The 22432-nt window shown below is 43.8% G+C and overlaps 1 protein-coding gene across 1 annotated transcript in view; it reads right to left on the bottom strand.

Annotated features, from left to right (window-relative positions):
* Positions 1-22432, bottom strand: part of NCKAP1L (NCK associated protein 1 like) — a 1717783-nt gene that overhangs the window by 1088653 nt on the left and 606698 nt on the right. The window contains exons 17-18 of the mRNA XM_086964598.1: positions 20678-20810; positions 19607-19726 (exon numbers count right to left, since the gene is read on the bottom strand). Coding sequence (XP_086820724.1) covers positions 19607-19726; positions 20678-20810 — 253 coding nt within the window. The remainder of the gene's footprint in view (positions 1-19606; positions 19727-20677; positions 20811-22432) is intronic.

Genomic DNA, 22432 nt, shown 5'->3' with positions numbered 1-22432 from the left:
CAAACCCAGTGGCAGGCACTACGATAAATCAAAATGCCTCTGGGCTCACTTTCCAAAGCTCTCAATCATGGCTCGTTAACAGATTTTTAATAACGGGCAGTGACTGAGAGCTCTAGAATTAAGACTGAAGGCAATGCGAGTTTCTCACAGTGCCTGTCAGTGAACGAAAATAAAATGTAATACATGCTTACCCATGCTTCCTAGCTTCCTCGTCTTGAGTGCAGTCAGCTTGAATCCTCAGCCAATTCTCTCCAAATTCTAACGTTGGTTGCTCTCATGCTGCAGATGAGCAGCATGAGAGCAGAACTAGGGTTGGTTGGAGCTGGCCGCCTTGATGCACCAGCAGGCACAGGGGGCCTGCGCCTGCTCTCCACCCAGTTGCCTAAGACAGCTAGGTGAAGAGGCTTGCACTGCGCATGTCAGGCTGGACATTGCAAGACAGTTGGCCAAAGTGACATGCACAGTGTAAACTGGTGGCATGAGCACCACTCCCTTACTGCCAGTCAGCAGCAATGCCCCCCCAAACACGGCTTCGGCTTGGAGCAGTGAAAAGTAAAATGGTTATTCATTTTCTTACCATTTCGTATTTCACTTTTGCAGCACTGGCAGCAGGAGGGGTGAGGCTCCCCTGCCCTAATGGGAGTGCCGCAGCTGAGATATAGTTAGCAGAGCTAACTAGAACTTGTGCCCCGCCATGCACTGTCTATCACCTCACATATAATATCACTGATGGCATTTCAAATGACATCATTGTTGACATCACTGATGACATCCTCCAATGAGTGTGTTAGTTTGTTTTACAGTTTACATAGTGGCGAGTAGCTACCATATTACTTTTCTATCTAAATTTGCACAGCCTGTATCCAGCTAATGGAAGTGTTTACAAACAACATGTACTTCTGATGTATCATATGTGTTGTAAGCTACTGAACATGTTGTAAACCTTTGTAACTCTGTGTGCAGGGCAAAGATTCTACATAGTAGATACTAAGCATTGTAAGTAGCCTTGAGTTATTAGACAAAAACATCTCAGTGTGACAATTTTTACATAACATAGAAGACTGGGTGCTCCAGGTACTAACCTATGTACATGTGCTTGTTTTGCTTCAGAAGATGGTGTACCTGTAAAGTTTTCACCACTGTATAATGGCTGCAGGTAGTATGATCTTTAGAACATTCAGACCTTAGTTATTTTAAGTGAACAGTCGCTTTTTGAAGATGTTTTGAATAGAGTGCACACTGTTCTTAGTGGATACTTTTTAATACTCTGTGGTCCATGTTTCATGAGTGTTTCACTGTCTACAAACAGTGTGGTACTGAGTAAACTTACTTCATAGACAAATCAGTGTTAACAGTATGTTAACAGTACCCACTTTTCTACTTATATCTACTTCATTCTAAATGTAGGTTCAGTGACTGTCAAGAGTTTAATACAGGTAAAGCCTGTCTGTAGTAGGGCACTAGTTATGTAGCAGGGCTTCAGTATCAGGAGGAACCTGTTTTTTTCTGAACAGTTGTGCACAGATTGAACACTGTGTGCAGGATGTTACCCTTACATCTGTGGATCATAGTCAAGATGAACTGGACTACCCATAAAGTGCATGGAATAGGGTCAACGTTACACATAACAATAGCTTGCTTTACCTATAGAGGTCATATTTATGATAGCAGTAATGATCTTCATATTATTCTGAGCTATTTTGCACTTACTTAGTTCTGATGGCATACCCATTTATAGAGCAACGTGATGTCATCAATTATGTCATTTGAGATGTCAAAAGTAATACTTTACTATCACATGGAAAGTCTACCCCGCACAGAAAGCCGTGCAGAGGGTTTGACACAAGACCTTATGTTTTCTAAATGGGTAGGAGACGTGGCCCCCTCCCAGAGCCTTATTAGGCTCTGGGGATCCCAAACCCCATGGGCATTTTACTTTTATTAAAGGGGAGGGTGGACATGTGGCCATCCCTCCCCCAGCCGTATTACCCCATCCTCATGAGCAGTTTTTTTAATGAAAGAGGAGGTGAACCACTTGCCCCCCCTCCCTGAGCATTATTAATCCCTGAGGACTCCATTCCAAGGGCCTTTTTTGTAAGAAAAGGGAGAGGAGACGGCATTGCTCCAACCCAAGGACGCAGCTACTAATGTTGCCCCCTCTGGGTTTCCCTGCCCACATCACTGCAGACAGGCAAACAGTCTGCTCCCAGCTGACCGGAGCATTTTCAAAGCTCTCGCCAGCTGGGAGCACAATTTGTGTTTGCTCTTGCTTGGTAGGAGATAAAAAATGCTGCTACCAACACAGAGCAAATACAAGTTTCCCGGCGCATGCCCATGGGGGTAGGGAAACCACTATGTGCCGGCTGGGTTCTCCAGAGCATAGCTCATGAGTCAGCCATATGGGATAGGGTCCATAGGGCCATTACCGGCTCTGGGAAGAGGGCCCCCCTCTCCATTTTTAGAAACTTCAGCTCAGTGGGCTCCCCGGGGCTTCTGATAGCTTGGAGAGCGGGCTGCACACACCTCTCCCATTAATAGAACAAAACGCCCCTGGGCACCATTTATTTTTAATGCCCCTGCGGGGTCTTGAGGGATTTCAACAATTTAGCAGATTTTTTTTCTTGGCTCTATGGGTCCCCCGTGGGGCCTAGGGATTCAAGGTATCCCTACTGTGCCCCCTTGCATATTTATTTTTACTTATTCAGGACAGGGGACTAAGGGGCACATGTATCAAGCTAAATAATGGTCGCAAATGGGCCGATTTGCAGAATCGGCTACTTTGCGACCGGTAATTAGCCTTTTGGTAGGCATCAAGCCCAAAGCCATTCGCAAAATAGGTAATCACAAAAGTTGCCATTACCTATTTTGCTAATGAAGTTAGGGAATCGCTATTTGCAATTCCCTAAATGCAATGTAAGAAACATTCTCAGAATGTGACTTTGCATTAAGGAATCGCAAATTACTATCAACTTCAAGTTGATAGTAATTTGCAATTCCTTAGAAAAATGCACAAAATTGCATTTTTCTAAGTGCCATGTGGCGCACACACATGCCCTTAGGGTATGTGTGTGCGGCTCATGTGAACACATACCAATTTTGGAAGTGCATCGGGTAGCCTTTTGGCCCCCAAACACCCTTGAAATTGCATTTGCAATTTATGATTACCTATTTGGTAATAGCAAATTGCAAATGGTTTCCCATTCATTCCTATGGGCCTCAAGGTAATTTGCGATTCGCTAGTAGGAAATGTGTAGGAATCACTATTTTTTGTGTGAAACCTACATGCATAGGCAATTGCGATTCCTTAATAGCGATTCCTTAATAATCGCTACTAAGGAATCGTAATTGCTTAGCTTGATGCATGTGGCAGTAAGTCCTGGAGTCTTGTAATGGCTAGAATGAACATTTTTCTCAAGTTGCTGGCACGCAATCAGAGCACAAGCTCCTGCTGGAGTCTGACTCCGGTGAGAGCGAATTGGCCCATCTTTTTTAAAAAACTGGATTCAAGAAACTCTTGCGGGAGTCCCTCGAACAGACCCATCCAGACATCTATATTTTTTGTAACCTTAACATCTCAAAAACTGTGAAAACAATTTAAAGCAAATCAGAAAAGGCATTATCTGCACCCCAAGATCTAGCTTCCTGCCAAATTTGATATAATTCTTGTCAGCAGTTTTCGCTGTAGCCCTGCCTAAAGAAGTCTATGGAAAATGCATGCTGATTTTGACTTTTGAGACAATAGCCCCAGTTTCCTGAAGAAACCATGTGGAACTCCATTCTTGTTATGCAGTTTTATTTGTGAAAACGAACAATGCATTTCAGCTTTCGATCGAAACCTTCAGTTGGAAGCCAAAACACGTTGTTTATTTGCACAAATAAAAAATATTTTTTTAAATGTAAAGTAACATCCAGTTACAATGCGTTTGTGGACACCTCCGACTGCACTCAGCTTTCAGCTATGCTTAGGTGGCCCTGCCCTGCAAACTACCCCATGTGGGCTACCAACCCCTCGTTTTACACAGCCATGTGCAGTGTGGGTTGGGCTCGGGGCCTGTCCACAGTCCAGCCACTCCACCAGTGGCCAACTGTCCACAAACCCCATCCTACATTTTCTTTTCTTTTTGTCCCACAAAATGGGTCACATTAGTTGGTCAGGCTTGGTCCCACGGGGATTGTGAGGATGGCCTTAAATTTCTATTTTCTGTTTAGCATCTGGGTGGGGGTCTTATGGCCCCCAACCCCACAAGGATTATGGGGTTAGGGTAGCCTTACACTGCCTCTTTCTATATATTTTATTAAATGATTGCAGGAGTTGTGGATGAGTCCCTAAGTCCTGTAACGGCAGCTACAGCATTTTGCTTCTTGTTGCAGCCGCAATCACTATGTGCGCTCCCAGGGGACTCCCACTGGCCCAGCCTATCAGAACGCATATGTATATATATATATATATATATATATATATATATATATATATATATATCAATATATATTCAGTGAAAAAAACAGAGGTTTCACAATCGTTATAGTTAGGAATTAGCATTTAAAAAACCATTGAAGTTCACTGAAAAAACCATAGGTTTCACACCAGTTATAGTTAGCTGAACAGTTTACTCATACAAAACCATTGAAATTCCCACGGTATAGTTAGTTGGACTCACTATAACTTGCGCACCCGCAATCCACTGCTGATGATGTCACATATTACATCAATCATGACATGGTCAGTGACATCACTGATGACATCACTGATGACATCTCAAATGACAACCCCTGCGCCACATTATACCTACGTCAGGTGTAATGTATGCAAAAGGGACGCATTGACGCAAGAAAGGGTCATAGAGGTGACGCAGTGAAATCTATGAGATATCACTTCGTCACTTTTATGACGCTGTTGCGTAAAAATCTTGCGCCTGTTTCACAGCAGGCGTAAGACTGATGCAGGCCCTTTCACATGGGCCTGGCCCCATGTGAAAGGATGCATTGCTGGAGTTGCATCATTTTTGTGACACACTCCAGCAATGCATCACTTTTGCGCTTACAGATACGTCTGAAATACTGACGTATCTGTAAGTACTTGCGACATAATGTGTCATATATTTAATATGACGCATGAGTAGAAGACTGAAGGCCTCATTTATGAGACCATGCGTCACTTTTACGCCACCGGTACATCACTTTTTGTGAAGCACCAGTGCTGTAAAAAATGCACCTTATTGAGTAATATTTACAAAGTGACGCATCTAGGTAGATGCGTCACTTTGTAAACCCCTACGCCACATTATACCTACGTCAGGTGTAATGTATGCAAAAGGGACGTATTGACGCAAGAAAGGGTCGTAGAGGTGACGCAGTGAAATCTATGAGATATCACTGCGTCACTTTTATGACGCTGTTGCGTCCAAATCTTGCGCCTGTTTCACAGCAGGCGTAAGACTGATGCAGGCCCTTTCACATGGGCCTGGCCCCATGTGAAAGGATGCATTGCTGGAGTTCCATAATTTTTGTGACTCACTCCAGTCATGCATCACTTTTGCGCTTACAGATACGTCTGAAATACTGACGTATCTGTAAGTACTTGCGACATAATGCGTCATATATTTAATATGACGCATGAGTAGAAGACTGAACGCCTCATTTATGAGGTCATGCGTCACTTTTAAGCCATCGGTACGTCACTTTTTGTGACGCACCAGTCATGTTAAAAATGCACCTTATTGAGTCATATTTACAAAGTGACGCATCTAGGTAGATGTGTCACTTTGTAAACCCCTGCGCCACACTATACCTACGTCAGGTGTAATGTATGCAAAAGGGGTGTATTGACGCAAGAAAAGGCCTCATTTATGAGGCCATGCGTCACTTTCACGCCACCGGTACGTCACTTTTTGTGACGCACCAGTGCTGTTAAAAATGCACCTTATTGAGTCATATTTACAAAGTGACGCATCTAGGTAGATGCGTCACTTTGTAAACCCCTGCGCCACATTATACCTACGTCGGGTGTAATGTATGCAAAAGGGACATATTGACGCAAGAAAAGGTCGTAGAGGTGACGCAGTGAAATCTATGAGATATCAATGCGTCACTTTTATGACGCTGTTGCGTCCAAATCTTGCGCCTGTTTCACAGCAGGCGTAAGACTGATGCAGGCCCTTTCACATGGGCCTGGCCCCATGTGAAAGGATGCATTGCTGGAGTTGCATCATTTTTGTGACACACTCCAGCGATGCATTACTTTTGCGCTTACAGATACGTCTGAAATACTGACGTATCTGTAAGTACTTGCGACATAATGCGTCATATATTTAATATGACGCATGAGTAGAAGACTGAAGGCCTCATTTATGAGGCCATGCGTCACTTTTACGCCACCGGTACGTCACTTTTTGTGACGCACCAGTGCTGTTAAAAATGCACCTTATTGAGTCATATTTACAAAGTGACGCATCTAGGTAGATGCGTCACTTTGTAAACCCCTGCGCCACATTATACCTACGTCAGGTGTAATGTATGCAAAAGGGGTGTATTGACGCAAGAAAAGGCCTCATTTATGAGGCCATGCGCCACTTTTACGCCACCGGTACGTCACTTTTTGTGACGCACCAGTGCTGTTAAAAATGCACCTTATTGAGTCATATTTACAAAGTGACGCATCTAGGTAGATGCGTCACTTTGTAAACCCCTGCGCCACATTATACCTGCGTCAGGTGTAATGTATACAAAAGGGGTGTATTGACGCAAGAAAGGGTCGTAGAGGTAACGCAGTGAAATCTAAGATTTATCACTGCGTCACTTTTATGACGCTGTTGTGTCCAAAATCTTGCGCCTGTTTCACAGCAGGCGTAAGACTGATGTAGGCCCTTTCACATAGGCCCACCCCTATTTGAAAGGATGCATTGCTGGAGTTGCATCAGTTTTTTTGTCACACTCCAGCAATGCATCACTTTCCTCTAAAACACTCAACATTTTTTTTTCTCTATTTTTTTTACACTCTTTTTCCCCGTGGTGCACTCAGGGTCCGCGTACCAGAGAGCGTACCAGGGAACGCCGCCAGCGCTCACCCCGCTAAAATAAAAATAATTAAAAAAACGTTTTTTAGCCCTTCATGGTCCTTCTAGGCCCCCCTCAAAAAACCTATGGGGTCAGGGGGTGTCTACTCTGCCCCCTTTTAATTATATCCCCCTTTCTTTTATCACCTCTTGTGTCTCGATTCTACCGAGACACAAGATGGCGGACTCTCCGGACTATTTAGAATGTTGACAGACACCCGACAGCCAATCAGCTTTCGCTCGCCCACTCCCGTAGCCCGCTGGGTGCGCTCCCCGGTACGCGCACCGGGGAGCGCCGGCAGCGCGCCTATAGATATATATGTGTTTTTTAACCTAATTTTCATAAATACCACTGGAGCAATTTTCTCCAAACATAGCAAAGGCACATCTGCGTACCAGTCCCTACAATTTTGCCAAGTGTGGAGTAATTCCGTTCAGCGGTTCGAGCTGTAAACTTGTCAGACCGTCCTATGGAAATTAACATGGAGAAACACGTTTTGGGACCCCCCTTTTTTCTCAGCCCCCACTTCACGAATCCCCCCGAAACTTTTAGGGAAGGAGCGGAGCGCAGCGAGACCATTTTAAGAAAAATTACAGGCAGATCCCTCAATCGGCGCCAAAGTTATTCCCAATAGAATGTTCGGAATTTCCTATGGTAGCCAATCCTAACTATACCTACCTACTGGCGACCGCCAGTAGGTAATATATATATATATATGTATATATATATATATATATATATAAATATATATATATATGCCGCTCACATGAAGAAATCACTGCACACTCGCGGGGATGTCTGAAGGTCGCTTTATTGGGCAGAGTGCTTGGATAGCTGTCAAGCACGGGAAAGTTGATGAAAGTCCTGTTTCGTCTTACAGTCCTGACGCGTTTCGAGGGTGTAGTCCCTCTTCCTCAGAGGACGACGAGCAGATTCCAGGATGGCAGGAAACAGTTCCACATATATAGATGGCACGCCCCTTTCCGGGCGGTACTGGATGCACGGTGCCTTATGGAACTTGTATTCCAGCTAAAATTGATGCCGCTGATGCTCCGTTACCAGTCTGCTTGTGCTGCACCTCAGAAGCGTCCTCTAGGCATCCCCTCGCCAGCCAGGCGACGTCTCGGGGATGGGGCAGGGGACGGAAAGATGTCCGTGATCCCAGCAAACTGGATGTTTGCTAACTCCTCCCAAGTTGACGCATGGCGGTGCTCAGCGCGTGCAGTTCTGCTGCGGGGCTCAATGTTCCATTAAAAGCGCTGTTTGCACTCTTGCGGCGGGTGCTGCATAGAATGGTAATGGAACCATTCACTATATGCCGCTCACGTGAAGAAATCACTGCACACTCGCGGGGATGTCTAAAGGTCGCTTTATTGGGCAGAGTGCTTGGATAGCTGTCAAGCACGGGAAAGTTGATGAAAGTCGTGTTTCGTCTTACAGTCCTGACGCGTTTCGAGGGTGTAGTCCCTCTTCCTCAGAGGACGACGAGCAGATTCCAGGATGGCCGGAAACAGTTCCACATATATAGATGGCACGCCCCTTTCCGGGTGGTACTGGATGCACGGTGCCTTATGGAACTTGTATTCCAGCTAAAATTGATGCCGCTGATGCTCCGTTACCCGTCTGCTTGTGCTGCACCTCAGAAGCGTCCTCTAGGCATCCCCTCGCCAGCCAGGCGACGTCTCGGGGATGGGGCAGGGGACGGAAAGATGTCCGCGATCCCAGCAAACTGGATGTTTGCTAACTCCTCCCAAGTTGACGCATGGCGGTGCTCAGTGCGTGCAGTTCTGCTGCGGGGCTCAATGTTCCATTAAAAGCGCTGTTTGCACTCTTGCGGCGGGTGCTGCATAGAATGGTAATGGAACCATTCACTATATGCCGCTCACGTGAAGAAATCACTGCACACTCGCGGGGATGTCTGAAGGTCGCTTTATTGGGCAGAGTGCTTGGATAGCTGTCAAGCACGGGAAAGTTGATGAAAGTCCTGTTTCGTCTTACAGTCCTGACGCGTTTCGAGGGTGTAGTCCCTCTTCCTCAGAGGACGACGAGCAGATTCCAGGATGGCCGGAAACAGTTCCACATATATAGATGGCACGCCCCTTTTCGGGCGGTACTGGATGCACGGTGCCTTATGGAACTTGTATTCCAGCTAAAATTGATGCCGCTGATGCTCCGTTACCCGTCTGCTTGTGCTGCACCTCAGAAGCGTCCTCTAGGCATCCCCTCACCAGCCAGGCGACGTCTCGGGGATGGGGCAGGGGACGGAAAGATGTCCGTGATCCCAGCAAACTGGATGTTTGCTAACTCCTCCCAAGTTGACGCATGGCGGTGCTCAGCGCGTGCAGTTCTGCTGCGGGGCTCAATGTTCCATTAAAAGCGCTGTTTGCACTCTTGCGGCGGGTGCTGCATAGAATGGTAATGGAACCATTCACTATATGCCGCTCACGTGAAGAAATCACTGCACACTCGCGGGGATTTCTGAAGGTCACTTTATTGGGCAGAGTGCTTGGATAGCTGTCAAGCACGGGAAAGTTGATGAAAGTCCTGTTTCGTCTTACAGTCCTGACGCGTTTCGAGGGTGTAGTCCCTCTTCCTCAGAGGACGACGAGCAGATTCCAGGATGGCCGGAAACAGTTTCACATATATAGATGGCACGCCCCTTTCCGGGCGGTACTGGATGCACGGTGCCTTATGGAACTTGTATTCCAGCTAAAATTGATGCCGCTGATGCTCTGTTACCCGTCTGCTATATATATATTGCACACAAAGGAAAGAATGTCCACACTCTCAGGTTGTGCGCAGTGGGGGTTTAATTACATATGTAATTAACCCCCCACTGCTGCACAATCTGATTGTGCGGACATTCTTTCCTTTGTGCGCGATTGATTGACGGCTTGCTCCACCGCTATCGCGCGCCACTTGCCTCGGGCCACAGATCTGGTGGAGCATTACAACAAACGTGGACACTCCTACTATGACATAAGATGGCAAGTGAGCCAGGTTCTGACTAGTAACCCATTGGGAGGGAACCACCAAGCCAAATTGCTCTTGCAGGAGTATAAATGGACTGAAAGACTGAAATCTATTAATAAAGGACTCAACACCTTTGAAGAATCGTTTTAGCTTACCACACTGTACTTCTGAACTATGGTGTTTTAAAGTTCAATGATAATCGTGCCTTAGTACACTTATGAGCTATTGTATCTCTTGCAACATTTTAGTTAACTATGATATAAAACCCTATGATTTGCTGAATTTGTAACTCTGTTTTCAGTATTCCTATCAATTACACTGCTTTTATCGACAATAATCTGGTTGTTCTTTTTGGGTTGAATGTTTTGATACTTTGTTCAACATTTTTCAGGTTTTCAATTTTTTTTCTTTGTGCATCTATTCATTCAAGTCTCTCTGGTTCTCCACTTCCTTCGGAAACAGTTTGTACATTTCAATATGGCACCTGTGTTTTTAGTTCCCATACCCACTTTCTGGCTTCCCCCTCTTTCATGCTTCTAGGAGCTCCATAACTCCATCCCAAGATGGCGCATGCTTTCCATTTTTGGGTAGAGAAACAATCTGTTTTTCATCGCTATGGATACCGCCATTTAGTTTTTGCCGACTCTGCCACACGGATGCTATCTCCACAATCATAGTGGTAAGCAAGGACCTAGAGGCGTGTCCTTTCCAGAGCTGATTGTGTCTTTCTTTTTTGATTATCCATGCTCCCAGTGTCATTCGACTTACTTTTGAGTCCTTTCCACATTGACAGCATTTCTTCCTCCTCTGTGGACTTTTTGGTTCACTCAGGATTGCACCTTTGACCGACTCTTGGATACAACTCGTTTGGACACTTCTTGTGATTGTGTTTAGATTACTGGTATGTACAACTGGGGACTGACACCAACATGCATCAACGATTTTTGCATGCGCAAACGGTGCGATTCGCTAAAATCGGCCGTTTGCGAATGCAAAATCATGTTTTGAGATGCATCATGCATTTTTGGGAAAATCGCTATTTTTAGCGAATTCCAAAAATGCGATTGCTTCTAAGGAATCGCAAATTTGCGAATCCTCAAAAGCAATGCATGAATAATTTTAAAATTGCGAATTCGCAAATCTGGGGTGCAAATTACCACGAGGTTGAACCTCGTGGTAATTTGCGAAAATGTGTTAAAATGCTCTAATTTGCATTTAAAAACACTGTCATGTTACAGACACACATGTCCTTAGGACATGTATGTTTGAAACATGCACTCCAAAATACATTTCAGGGGTGCAGGGGGGGGTCCAAAGGACCACCCCCTGCACCCATGGAATGCATCAACAGTCTGCGAATTTCAATTTGCGAATTCGCTATTCCCATTGATTCCTATGGGCCTTTTGGCCCATAGGAATCAATGGGAATTGCGAAATCGCAAATTGAAATTCGCATAATATTTGCGATTTGGTAAAAATTGCGATTTTTGCCGATTTGCAAATATTATGCTATTTATATCATGCATCCCGTTTTGCGATTCCTTATTTGCGATTCCTTAAAAATCGCTAATAAGGAATCGCAAAACGTTTTATTGATGCATGTCACCGTGAGTGCACTAACGTTTTGCTTTTATTCTCTTCCCATTATCACGTCAATATCTCTGTGCATGATGTTCACTTGCCCCAGCGAGTTTTATTTAGTCTGCTTCTTGTGATCATGTATGCATTGTTGGCTTGTACGACAGGGAAGTGAGTGACCAAAGCTTTGCTTCTTTTTTTTCTTCCTGTGATCATGTTGATATCTCTGTGCATGATGCTCACCTGTACTTCACAGTCCTCTTTCTTCTGAACTTGTTTTCATTATTTGCATGATTGTCTTTTTAGACATACTTTAAATGGGTTCAATTAGCTCTCCCGGCATTTTGATGCTAGTGGATCATGGCTAAGCACGGCCATCTTCATTTCACATCTCTGTAGGGCCTACGGCTCACGCATGAGTTTGTTCCTTGTCACTACAGGTAACATTTCGAGTCTCACAATTATTCGGTGTGTTGTTTGCCACCTGGATATCAGGCCTTCTTCTGTGGTCCTTTTTTTCCTAGTAGTTTTATTTTACACTGACATGCATTCTCCCTGTTTTTTTTTTGTAAACAGTCTCTCTTATTTTATCTTCTCTTACTTCTCTACCGAGAGATCTAGGCTCCCTCCAGGCCAGGTTACCTGCCAGTTGACTTACATTTTTTTCTCAAATATTCTCTTACAGTTCCTCTCTTTCAGGTAGATGCAATTGTCCTGAGGAAGACCCTTTCAAATTCTCACTTATAAGGTTGAAACGTTGACTTTCTATCAAGTACATGTTAATTTTTTGAAAGTACCTTCCTTATTGTGCGGCTAATGTGATTTTACATTCACGTAGTTGCAATGTATGTCCTGCTGGTTGATTGTTCTCCTTTATTTTATTTTCGTGTGTTGTGCACTGTGGGTTTGTGTGTGTGTACATATATATATATATATATATATATATATATATATATATATATATATATATATATATATATATATATATATATATGTTCCAATTTCATGCGCTCTCAGCCACAAAGTATCATGAGGTAAATCGATATCCAAGGGTGTTTATTTATTTACAACATGTTTCGGTTTGCATGGAAGCCTTGTTCACGTAAATGAATGTGCTCGTAAATCACACTGATAAAGCTATGTGCAAGTACAAAACATAAACAAAGGACTCAGATATCGTCCTGTTTAACAAGAAGCAAGATGGTTTAGAGTTTGTTCCACCTTTGCTCATTTTAGACTGCATTATCAATTAATTGATTATTATTATTTTTTCATGTGCAACCAAGTTCAAATTGGGGTGTGTAGGTGATTTGACGGCATGCGCTTATCATTGGAATCATCATTATTTAACATATGTCAAGATGTCTGCCATGGATTTTGTTGAACAGGGCGATATCTGAGTCCTTTGTTTATGTTTTGTACTTGCACATAGCTTTATCAGTGTGATTTACGAGCACATTCATTTACGTGAACAAGGCTTCCATGCAAGCCGAAACATGTTGTAAGTGAATAAACACCCTTGGATTTCGATTTAACTGGAGATACTTTGTGGCTGAGAGCGCATGAAATTGGAAATTTTTTGCTTTGGATTAATTACCAGCGTGCTCCGCCGGTGTCTGCGCCACCTCCCACGGGGCCAACAGCAGTTGGAAGGAGCGATTTCTTGGAAAATATATATAGATATATATATATTGTTAGAACATTGGAATGTTGGGAGCTCCATTGTAGACAATGGAGTGCTCCATGCTACTACGGGCTGGTAAAGGCCCATAGAGCAACATTCCAATGTTTTACAAAGGCCTCTTGGAGCTAGAGGGGATTTAAATCCACTCGAGCTATGAGAGGCCTTTGTTCTATTTGTTAGAACATTTTGCCCTCTAGTTGCAGAATGTTCTAATAGCCTTATAGACCTTCATAGCAGGGCTATACAGGCTATTGAAGTCTTGGTCCCTTGTTAAAGGTCCGAGCCAAGGAGCGGGCCTTTAACCACTTCCATGCTGATGACGGCCCCCAGCCATCACGGTGCTCGTGTGCTGATGACGGCTGGGGGCCATCATGAACCCGCCCACTCTTAAAAACGGCTGCACAGGTGCAGAATCGCGGCCGTCCCCAAGGGGTTAATAGCCTGTATAGCCCACTACGGCTGGCTCTAAGGCTATATTATATATATATTTATATATATATATATATATATATATATATATTTATATATATATATATATATATATATATTTTTTTTTTTTTTTCATTCACACATCTCACTTGATCACCTTTACACTGCACCATCAAATATAGCAACTAGCAACTTGATATTTGTTGGAACTGCTATATGAGGAAAGTTGGATATGATGTATTCAGTCATTGAATCTGGAATTTGTTTGCATTTATTTTCTTGTCACATTTTTTGTGAGCATGAAATTTCTTTTCGACCGATTTAATATATATTTTCCTAATGATTTCCTTTGGAACAGTTTACTTTTAAATGTATGTTGAAAAACTACAGTTATGGTTACAAAACAAACCTAAAAAACCCAGACATTCGCCAGTTATGGTTCAGTAAACTAATAATAACTTCTACCCTCTTGGTTTGTGCACTGCTTATGACTTCACATATTACATCACTCATGACATATTAAATGGCAGAATGTATTACATCAATGCTGACATATTTGTCATCATGATAGACAGATAGATAGCCAATTCGATTATCTGCTCTCCGCACACTGCGGTTATGCGCCCATCTTCCCTAATAATCTCTGTTCTCTAGCCCAGCTCCCTTATGTTAATAGAAGCCCTATTATGCAAGCAGCGTAAGTTGTGAAAAAACAATAAATGTGTAGAAACATTCCTGACCAGAGCTCCTCATCACGCGCAGCATTCTGTAAAATCGTTCTTAAATGCCAGAGCCAGTATTTCATATAAATGATCGGCTAAGAGCCTGCCACCCTGTGTCCTAGGTTTTCATTTCGATCACTCTCATAGCTGGCTTTTAGTCAATATCACAGCAAAAGCTCTACGAGGTTTTTGACAAGGCAGATAACTTCTTAAAATAAATCAATGATATTGTTACAGCGAACAACGCTTTGTATGTTTCATCATCTCCCGGTGCCACATCTCTGCAAAAAATGCGTCGCTCAGTTTTATCTTTAGTTCAAGGGCTAAAAAAAGAACAGAATTGCTCTCTGAGACCCGTATGCCGCCTCGTACTTCTGTCATTTCCTCATCCAGTCATCTTTAATGCCGATGCGGTGGCTTCGCGTTTATTCGCAAATACGCTTTACTCGAGGTTTTAGATTACTTGTGTAAATCAAGACGATGAAGTAACTTAAAGATCACTGCTGCGAGGATTTCATGAAGGCAGATGTTAGAGAGGCGGGTGCTCTTGACTTCTCCCCGAGCGTCCCTCGAGAAGGTCCTGAACAGGGATTACTTGGAAATCTTATGTAAAATGTCAGAAGAGAGATGGAACATACATTTTTCAAGGATCGACAGCTGTGAAAAAAAAACAACGGGCACATGCATCATTGTCAATTGCATTCGCAAACGGTGCGAATCACAATTTTCGGCCGTTTGCGAATGCAATTGACAAAATCGGGATGCATCATGTTTTTCGCAATTTTAGAAATCGCAATCATGTTGCGATTTCTAAAATTGCGATTGCATTTAAGAAATCGCAATTTGAGATTTTTTAAATGCAATGCATGAACATTCGCAAATAGAGAGAGGTAAATTACCATCAGCCTGATTCATCATATTGCAGTTTTGCAAGTTTGAAATAGCCAATCATAAGGAATCGCTATTCCAGACTCGCAAAACGGCATTCATGTAAGAATCGCAAAAACAAATGCGATTCCTACATATTCCTTATTTGCGATTAGCATATTGCTAATCGCAAATAAGGAATAACTCCCCATTCATTCCTATGGGCCAAAAGGCCCATAGGAATGAATGGGGAGTATTCCTTATTTGCGATTAGCAATTTGCTAATCGCAAATAAGATAGCGATTTAAAGGGTGCCAGGGGTGTCCAAAGGACACCCTGTAGCACCCCTTAAAAGTAAATACGAGCAGGTGTTGTGCACACACATGTCCAAAGGACATGTGTGTGTGCAACATGCAACTTAGAAAAATGCTTTTAAAAGCATTTTTCTAAGTTTTCGCTATTTACCACGAGTTTTGACCTCGCGGTAAATAGCGGGCCGAAATTGCGAATTCGCAATTTTAAAATGGATGATGAATTGCCTTTAAGGAATCTCAAATAGAGATTCCTTAAATGTAATTCATCGCAAAATAGTGAAATCGCTGTTACCGATTTTTGCATTTGGGATGATGAATCCCAAATGCAAAAATAGTGCTCGCAAAGGGCCAGATTCTCAGAATCTGGCCCTTTGCGAGCCCATTTCGGCTTGATGAATCAGGCTGCATGAAGTTGACCTTCATGGTAATTTGCGAAAACTTTCAAAAATGCACAAAAGTGCATTTTTGAAAGTTTCATTTTACACACACAGATGCCCTTGGGGCATGTGTGTGTGCGAAAAATGCACTTAAAGTTATATTTCAGGGGTGCAGGGGGGTCCCCCCCCCCTGCACCCTTGAAATTGCATTCTCAATTTGCGATTCGCAAATTGCTAATCGCAAATTGAGAATTACTTCCCATTGATTCCTATGGGTCTCTTGGCCAATAGGAATAAATGGGAAGGGATTCCTTAATTGCGAATCGCAAATTGTGAATCGCAATTAAGGAATTTTTAGAAATCGCAAAAAAAATGCGATTTCTTGATGCATAGCCTTTTGCGATTTCTTAATTGCGATTCCTTAATTTTCGCATTTAAGAAATCGCAAACAGCAACAATTATGCATGCGGCCGGTAATACAGTGCGGGTCCGACAGTGTGGAAGTTAGTTAATTGTATGAGTAAAGGTGTGTGTGTTTGTGTGTGTATGTGTGTTCATGAGTTTTTGTGATAGAGGAACATTTTTGCATAGATAAAGAACTACGATAAGAAGAGCAGGATCTCTAACACTTGTCAACAAGGGAGACATTTACGGTGGTTGTGCAGCACTTGACATGGTGTAAATGTACATACAAATTAACATGATGCAAATCATTTTCAAAGCCATTAGTTATATCGAAAATGTGCAATGGATCCAATGGATCCATTGCACATGCAATGGAGTAATGTTTCACACTTTAGGCATGAATTGTTGTTTGTATATAAATGGGTTTCATAGCGATGGTCAAAAATAATGGCAATTGGTAATATTGCAAGCTTGATGTTACACACTGTACAGTCTAAAATTTCCAGTAGCAGAAAGTGGTTTCTTGAATGAGGTGTGGCATATAGCATGTTTTGGGATGAAAATGTCCCCTCACATTGTACAGGCATGTGCCCCTGCCATCTGCTTCTAAAACTGGTATCCAGAGTTTTTATGTTACCTTAGCGTCTCAATAATCTAGCGTGTGCGTGAAGGTCTAGGCCTGCCCCTGGTAATGCAAGGCCCATATCCTGGTCTGTGACTTGAAGGGGAGGACAAAGTGTACCATCAAATGATATGATTGATTGATCATAGAGGACATTGGGCTACTGCCCGTGCAATAAGTCCCTAGTAATCCCTATCTATCAGCAAATTAGGCAATCGTTACAAACTACACAGTTCTCTTCAAAGTACACTTGGATAGGTAGCAGTCAAGGAACTCTCTCTTGCTCACCTCAGGAAGGTGCTTGCAGAAGTATTACTGCTCATCAGCAGGTTACCACACTGTTTATTCATGTATTCCAGCCCACAATGTTAGCCTTCTGATGTAGGAAGTAGGGGTGGGCGGAATTTGCGTGGTCGAGCTACGCAAAGCTCCACAAAATGGCAATAAATCTCCACGAGCACGCAAAGTTCTGCAAACACGCGGAATTGCTTGTTCCGCCCGTTCGCGATGCTTTTTTCCTGTTCGCGAACGCTGTTTGCGTGCTCGGGGAGAAATATCTTGCGTACACTCTTTTTGAAAGCGCAAACAAGCAAAAATGTGGCAATTCCGCATTCTCTGTGGAACGGGAAATTACCCAAATTCCGCGAGCGGAACGGAATTTACTGTCCAGGCCTAGTAAGAAGCCCCATCTTTCCAGATGTTTTCCCACACTGTTGCAAAGTCCGTCAGTAAGTATGGAGACCTCTGGTGTAACGTCATTGATAGCCAGAAAGGAGGATGGCAGAAACCTAGGAGGTCTAGTTCTCACAGGGAGTAACGGGGGTCCCTGTCCTTTCCTTGGAGGCACAGAGTGTCTTCTAGAAGAGGCTCAGCTTTAGATGTATACTTAATATAGCCAGATTAGGTTGGTTGTCGAAGTCAGGCCTGACCGAGCTTGTACATCCATGGACTGGATTGTTCTGCCTGAAGATGCTTTCCAAGAAAATGTGGAGGGTATGATCCCATTTAATTGACATGAGATTGCCATCGACTGTGTAATATGGGCTCAACTTTACATAATAGGGCCATCGACTTTGCAACAATATTTCCATCTGTGTGGAGATGGCACTATTGTTGAATTTAGCAATCATGCTCTAACCATGGACAATCTGCCAACCCTTTTTCAAAAACACACTTAAGAAAATGGAGTAAACAAGATGAGCAACTCAAAAATATTGGCTGTGAGTCCTAATAAGTTATACATGTTGGTGCATGGTGCTCTTTCAAATGATCATGTGCAAAGAATTTGATCCTTATGGGAGACACCCACTTTTGAAAAAAAAAATCAAATCCAAACAGGATTTGGACATTGTAGTAGGTCAATGTCCCTTAAAATGCACCATTTGCTACTAGCTCTTAAAGTAATATAGCTAAACATGGCCCAAAGTCATACGAAACACTTCCAGTGAACTTGTTGCACTTTGCATGCTAGAGCCTATTCTCAGAGCAGAAAAGAGCACGTAAAAAGCTGTAAAAAGCTGTAAAACACCATTAGCTAATGAGCTTGGCTTGCAGTCAGATCCGACGTTGACCCTCCCGGGAGCAATAAATTGTATCAACATTGCTCCTTCAAAAAGATTTTGGTCAAAGCCCTTCAAACGCTTCTAGCACGCCCAACCTCAGGATTCTCAGGTATGATAAGAAAATTCGTGTTGGGATGGTTCCTGTTGTTTATTGTGGGGTTAGAGATGAAACCAGTCAAGGGTATAGGTCTTTCAAGTATGATGCAAAATGCTGGATCACTGAGCCCTATCATCATCTTAAGATATTTCTGATTGCCCGGTTCCTGGGCTCCGGATTGCATCCTACTTTATTATGGCTCCCTATAAGCAGTGAAACCTTTGGATTGGAGATTTAGGGCCAACATTTCCCTGTGGCCTTCCAGAGGCCTTAAAGCCCTGGGCAGCACAGATTGGTGGGTGTGACTTCATTTGTGAAGGTGTCAAGATTTCAGCCAGTCACAACCCAAGAGATGCCAGAGAGATCAGTAGAATAGCTCCAAGAATTAATGCCACCCGTTCACCGATGGTGAGGTACAGTGTTCCAAGCTTGATATGATACATATAGATTTGACACCTGCGCACTGATAGCATAGCGCATTCATTTAAGTGCAACCTGATCCATCACCAATGAAAAAATATTCTCCAGTGGTGAAACACATTAAGCCATGTGTGATCAACAGAACATTAATATTTACTCAATGACGTAAAGGGGCAGCAATCCATGTATGATCTGATACAGGAGTGCCTGTTTATTGGGGTTGAGGACAGCATCCCTTGGGAGAACTTATATTGAAAGAGTGAGCACTTTTCCATTGAGGGTCTAGCAGCGTATTCATGTGTGTTTGAATGTACAGAACATAAGTTCTGGCATTCAGGTATCAGCGCATAGGATACCATGTATGATCAGGCTCAGAGAGCAAAGGTTCACAGAGATATGACAACAAATTTGTGATATGATCTGATGTGATGAGCTTGGTTACAAGTTCACTAATGGCGCGACGCAGGATTCCATGTGTAATTAGTTACAAAAAGGATGAGTACCTGTTCACTGAGGTTGCGTTGCTCTGCACACATATCTAGGAGGCAGTTGCAGGTCTGCTTGCTGATTTCTTCTAGGAAAGTATTGCATAGACCAAGTCCACAGTTTTTCAAGTGAGGGTACTGTGAGAAAAACAAGGATGGCATTTAAAATAACTGAATAAGGCAATGCCACATTTTTATTTCCTAAATTCTGCGAACTGAGGCTTTGAAAAAATCTCTCTAACTTTCCCACAACTACCCACGTTTGTAGAACACATACTTTTTAACGCCCAATGTTATCATTCCACATCAATTGAATCTTTGTATTCTCACTCAGATTGAAGTCAAAGTACCATGGTGTGTATTCATATTAAACTATTGCTACCCTTATTTCAAATAGTAATCTTTCCCCGATTAATACAATTAGGTGACCCACTTCTACTTGTGAGGAATGGAGAGTCCTATCTTCTATGAAGAAAGTCCCCAAGGCACCTGTATGTGCCTGCAGGAAGTGCACTGTACAGTGGAGATGATGACCAGTTCCCTCTTTAGGATTCAGAAACCCTCAACATGTAAGATGAATATTGGATTTCTGACACAACTTATTATGTCATTCATTTATCAGTGGATTTTTTGTGTGGATTGTTTGGCAAGGAAATACTGGGCAAGCTTTCCTTCTTTTGTACTGGTGGAAAGCATAAGATCATACTTTAGGTGTCTCCAAGGATTTCATATGCAGTGTCTACTCTACCTTTTCAACCCTCATACATTTTTGTCGAGAAAAGAGTCATAAAGCCCTCTAACTCACCTGGTGAGGATGGGGCGAGTTCCTAACAGGGGAGAACTTACAGATAAGAATGGCTACATACAGGACTGATACATGAGGCAGGGCAATAACTTACAAATATCTAATCATAACATTTATTTTAAACCTTAAAGTAGATGAAAGGTTCCTTTAAGCTTCTCACATGAACACAGAATATGCTACCTCAAACCATCATTCTTGCATGAGAGAAAGAGGTTCAGGAAAGGACCTCCCTGGCCACCACCCAGTCAAGATCCTATTTTACCCAACATTATCAAGTCACTGACCTCCTCTGGGCACATCTCGTGGATGTTGTTCACAAACTGACTGCAGACCATGGGGAAGGAGATAGAATAGCGCAGCATTGATGACTCCTCCATAGTCGCTGAGAACATCTTCTCCAGAACACGGACATAGAAACTGGGAAGCAAGCGGGTAGAAGAGTCAATATCCATGTCAATGGCGAATGCATCACATTGTCTAATAGGACCTCTGCATTTACAGTTTGAAAAATGTTAGGATGAGAAGTATAAGAGGGCAGAAGTACAATCTGGATCAGAAAGGGCATGGAAGGAGAACAGTAACAACATAGTTGATTCATTACGAGCCCTGCAGTAACACAACACTCAAAATACTGATTCACCGGTTTCAGGTTTTCCTACATGCAGTATTACCACACCAAGGCATGGGCAGTGTGGGCAGAAGGCCAGAGTCTGCACCTACTCACAGCCGCAGTGCCGGCAGCAGTGCACCACCTTCTAAAAGACTCCGGTATTACAAGGCCCGGGGGCAGCAGTGGTGCAGCGCTGCGATGCAAGCCCCAAGGAATGGGACCACCTCCCATGCTTCCCGCAGCCATGGGCTGAAAGGAGTTCAGACGTCTAACTGCTGCATCTGCATGATAACAGCGATTAGATGAGTACTTGAAGGGCCCTTGGTAGCGAAGAGAGCCATGCCCCTCCATGAATGAGAAGCAGGGTGTCTTGCAAGGCTCACAACAAAAGACAGGATCAGGTTGCTTCGCACAGAGCATTAATTGCTGAGTGTGAAGTAAAAGGGAGAAGAGCAGATAATGTCCTATTACTTACCGGTAATCTTCATTACTCCATGTCCCGTAGTCCTCGACACCTTCATACTTACAAGTGGAGATGACCAAAGCAGAAAACCCGTCCTTCCGCACACACAAGCACACCCAGGAAACCACAACAAAAGCAGCCACCCAAGGGAGCACCGAGAAGGAGGAAGGAAGACCGCAGGAAACAGCCGGCCTGCAACCCAGAACCGGACAGCAGGGACAAGGACCGGAGACAAAGAAAAAAGGCCACGGCACCAAGGAAAGGGGTCCGCCAACCCGAGAAGCCGGCAACCGGGACCCGGACCAGGACACCAAGCACAGCCAAAACCAACCCCCCGGAGAAGACCGCCAAGGCCAGAACCAGCAGGAAGGAACACACCGCCAGGCAGACCCACCAGGAAGACGAGACAACCCGGAAGAAGCCAAAGAAAGAAACGGCCAACAGAGCGCAGGCACAAGCACCCAGCCCAAAAAGGAAGGTCAAAAAGAAAGGACTCGAGCCCAAGAGACCCGAGGAGGAAACCCGGCCGAGGAGGCCCAGGAAGCAACAAGCACCCAGGAGCCGAACAGGATCGAGAACCCGACCCAAAAGACAGGGACAGGGAAGAAACCCAGAACCCAGCCGAAAGCCCACCAAACAAGGAGAGGCCCACAAGACTGGAAACCAGCAAAAAAGAAAACTAAATCAGGACGGGAACAGAAAAACCGACCACAAGCCCAGAAAACCCCAACCCCAAAGGGATGGAACACAAGGCAGGAGGGGAGCACAGAGCAACCGGGAAACCCCAGCAGCCACCCAACGAGTCACAGAGGGCAGCACAAAGAAGGCGCCCAAAGACCCAGGACCGCCCAGGAACCCCACACCCAGGCCAGGCAAGCAGCAAGGGCAGGAGCAGCGGGAAAAAGAAAGCCCAGGGAGCACAGCACCCAGACCAGAACCACAAGGCCCCAATCCATCAATGACAGA

This window comes from Lissotriton vulgaris, chromosome 1_1 (assembly GCF_964263255.1).
Source record: "Lissotriton vulgaris chromosome 1_1, aLisVul1.2, whole genome shotgun sequence".
Lineage (NCBI taxonomy): Eukaryota > Metazoa > Chordata > Amphibia > Caudata > Salamandridae > Lissotriton > Lissotriton vulgaris.
The sequence above is the reverse complement of the archived record's forward strand: the minus strand, read 5'-3'. Positions and strand labels throughout refer to the sequence as shown.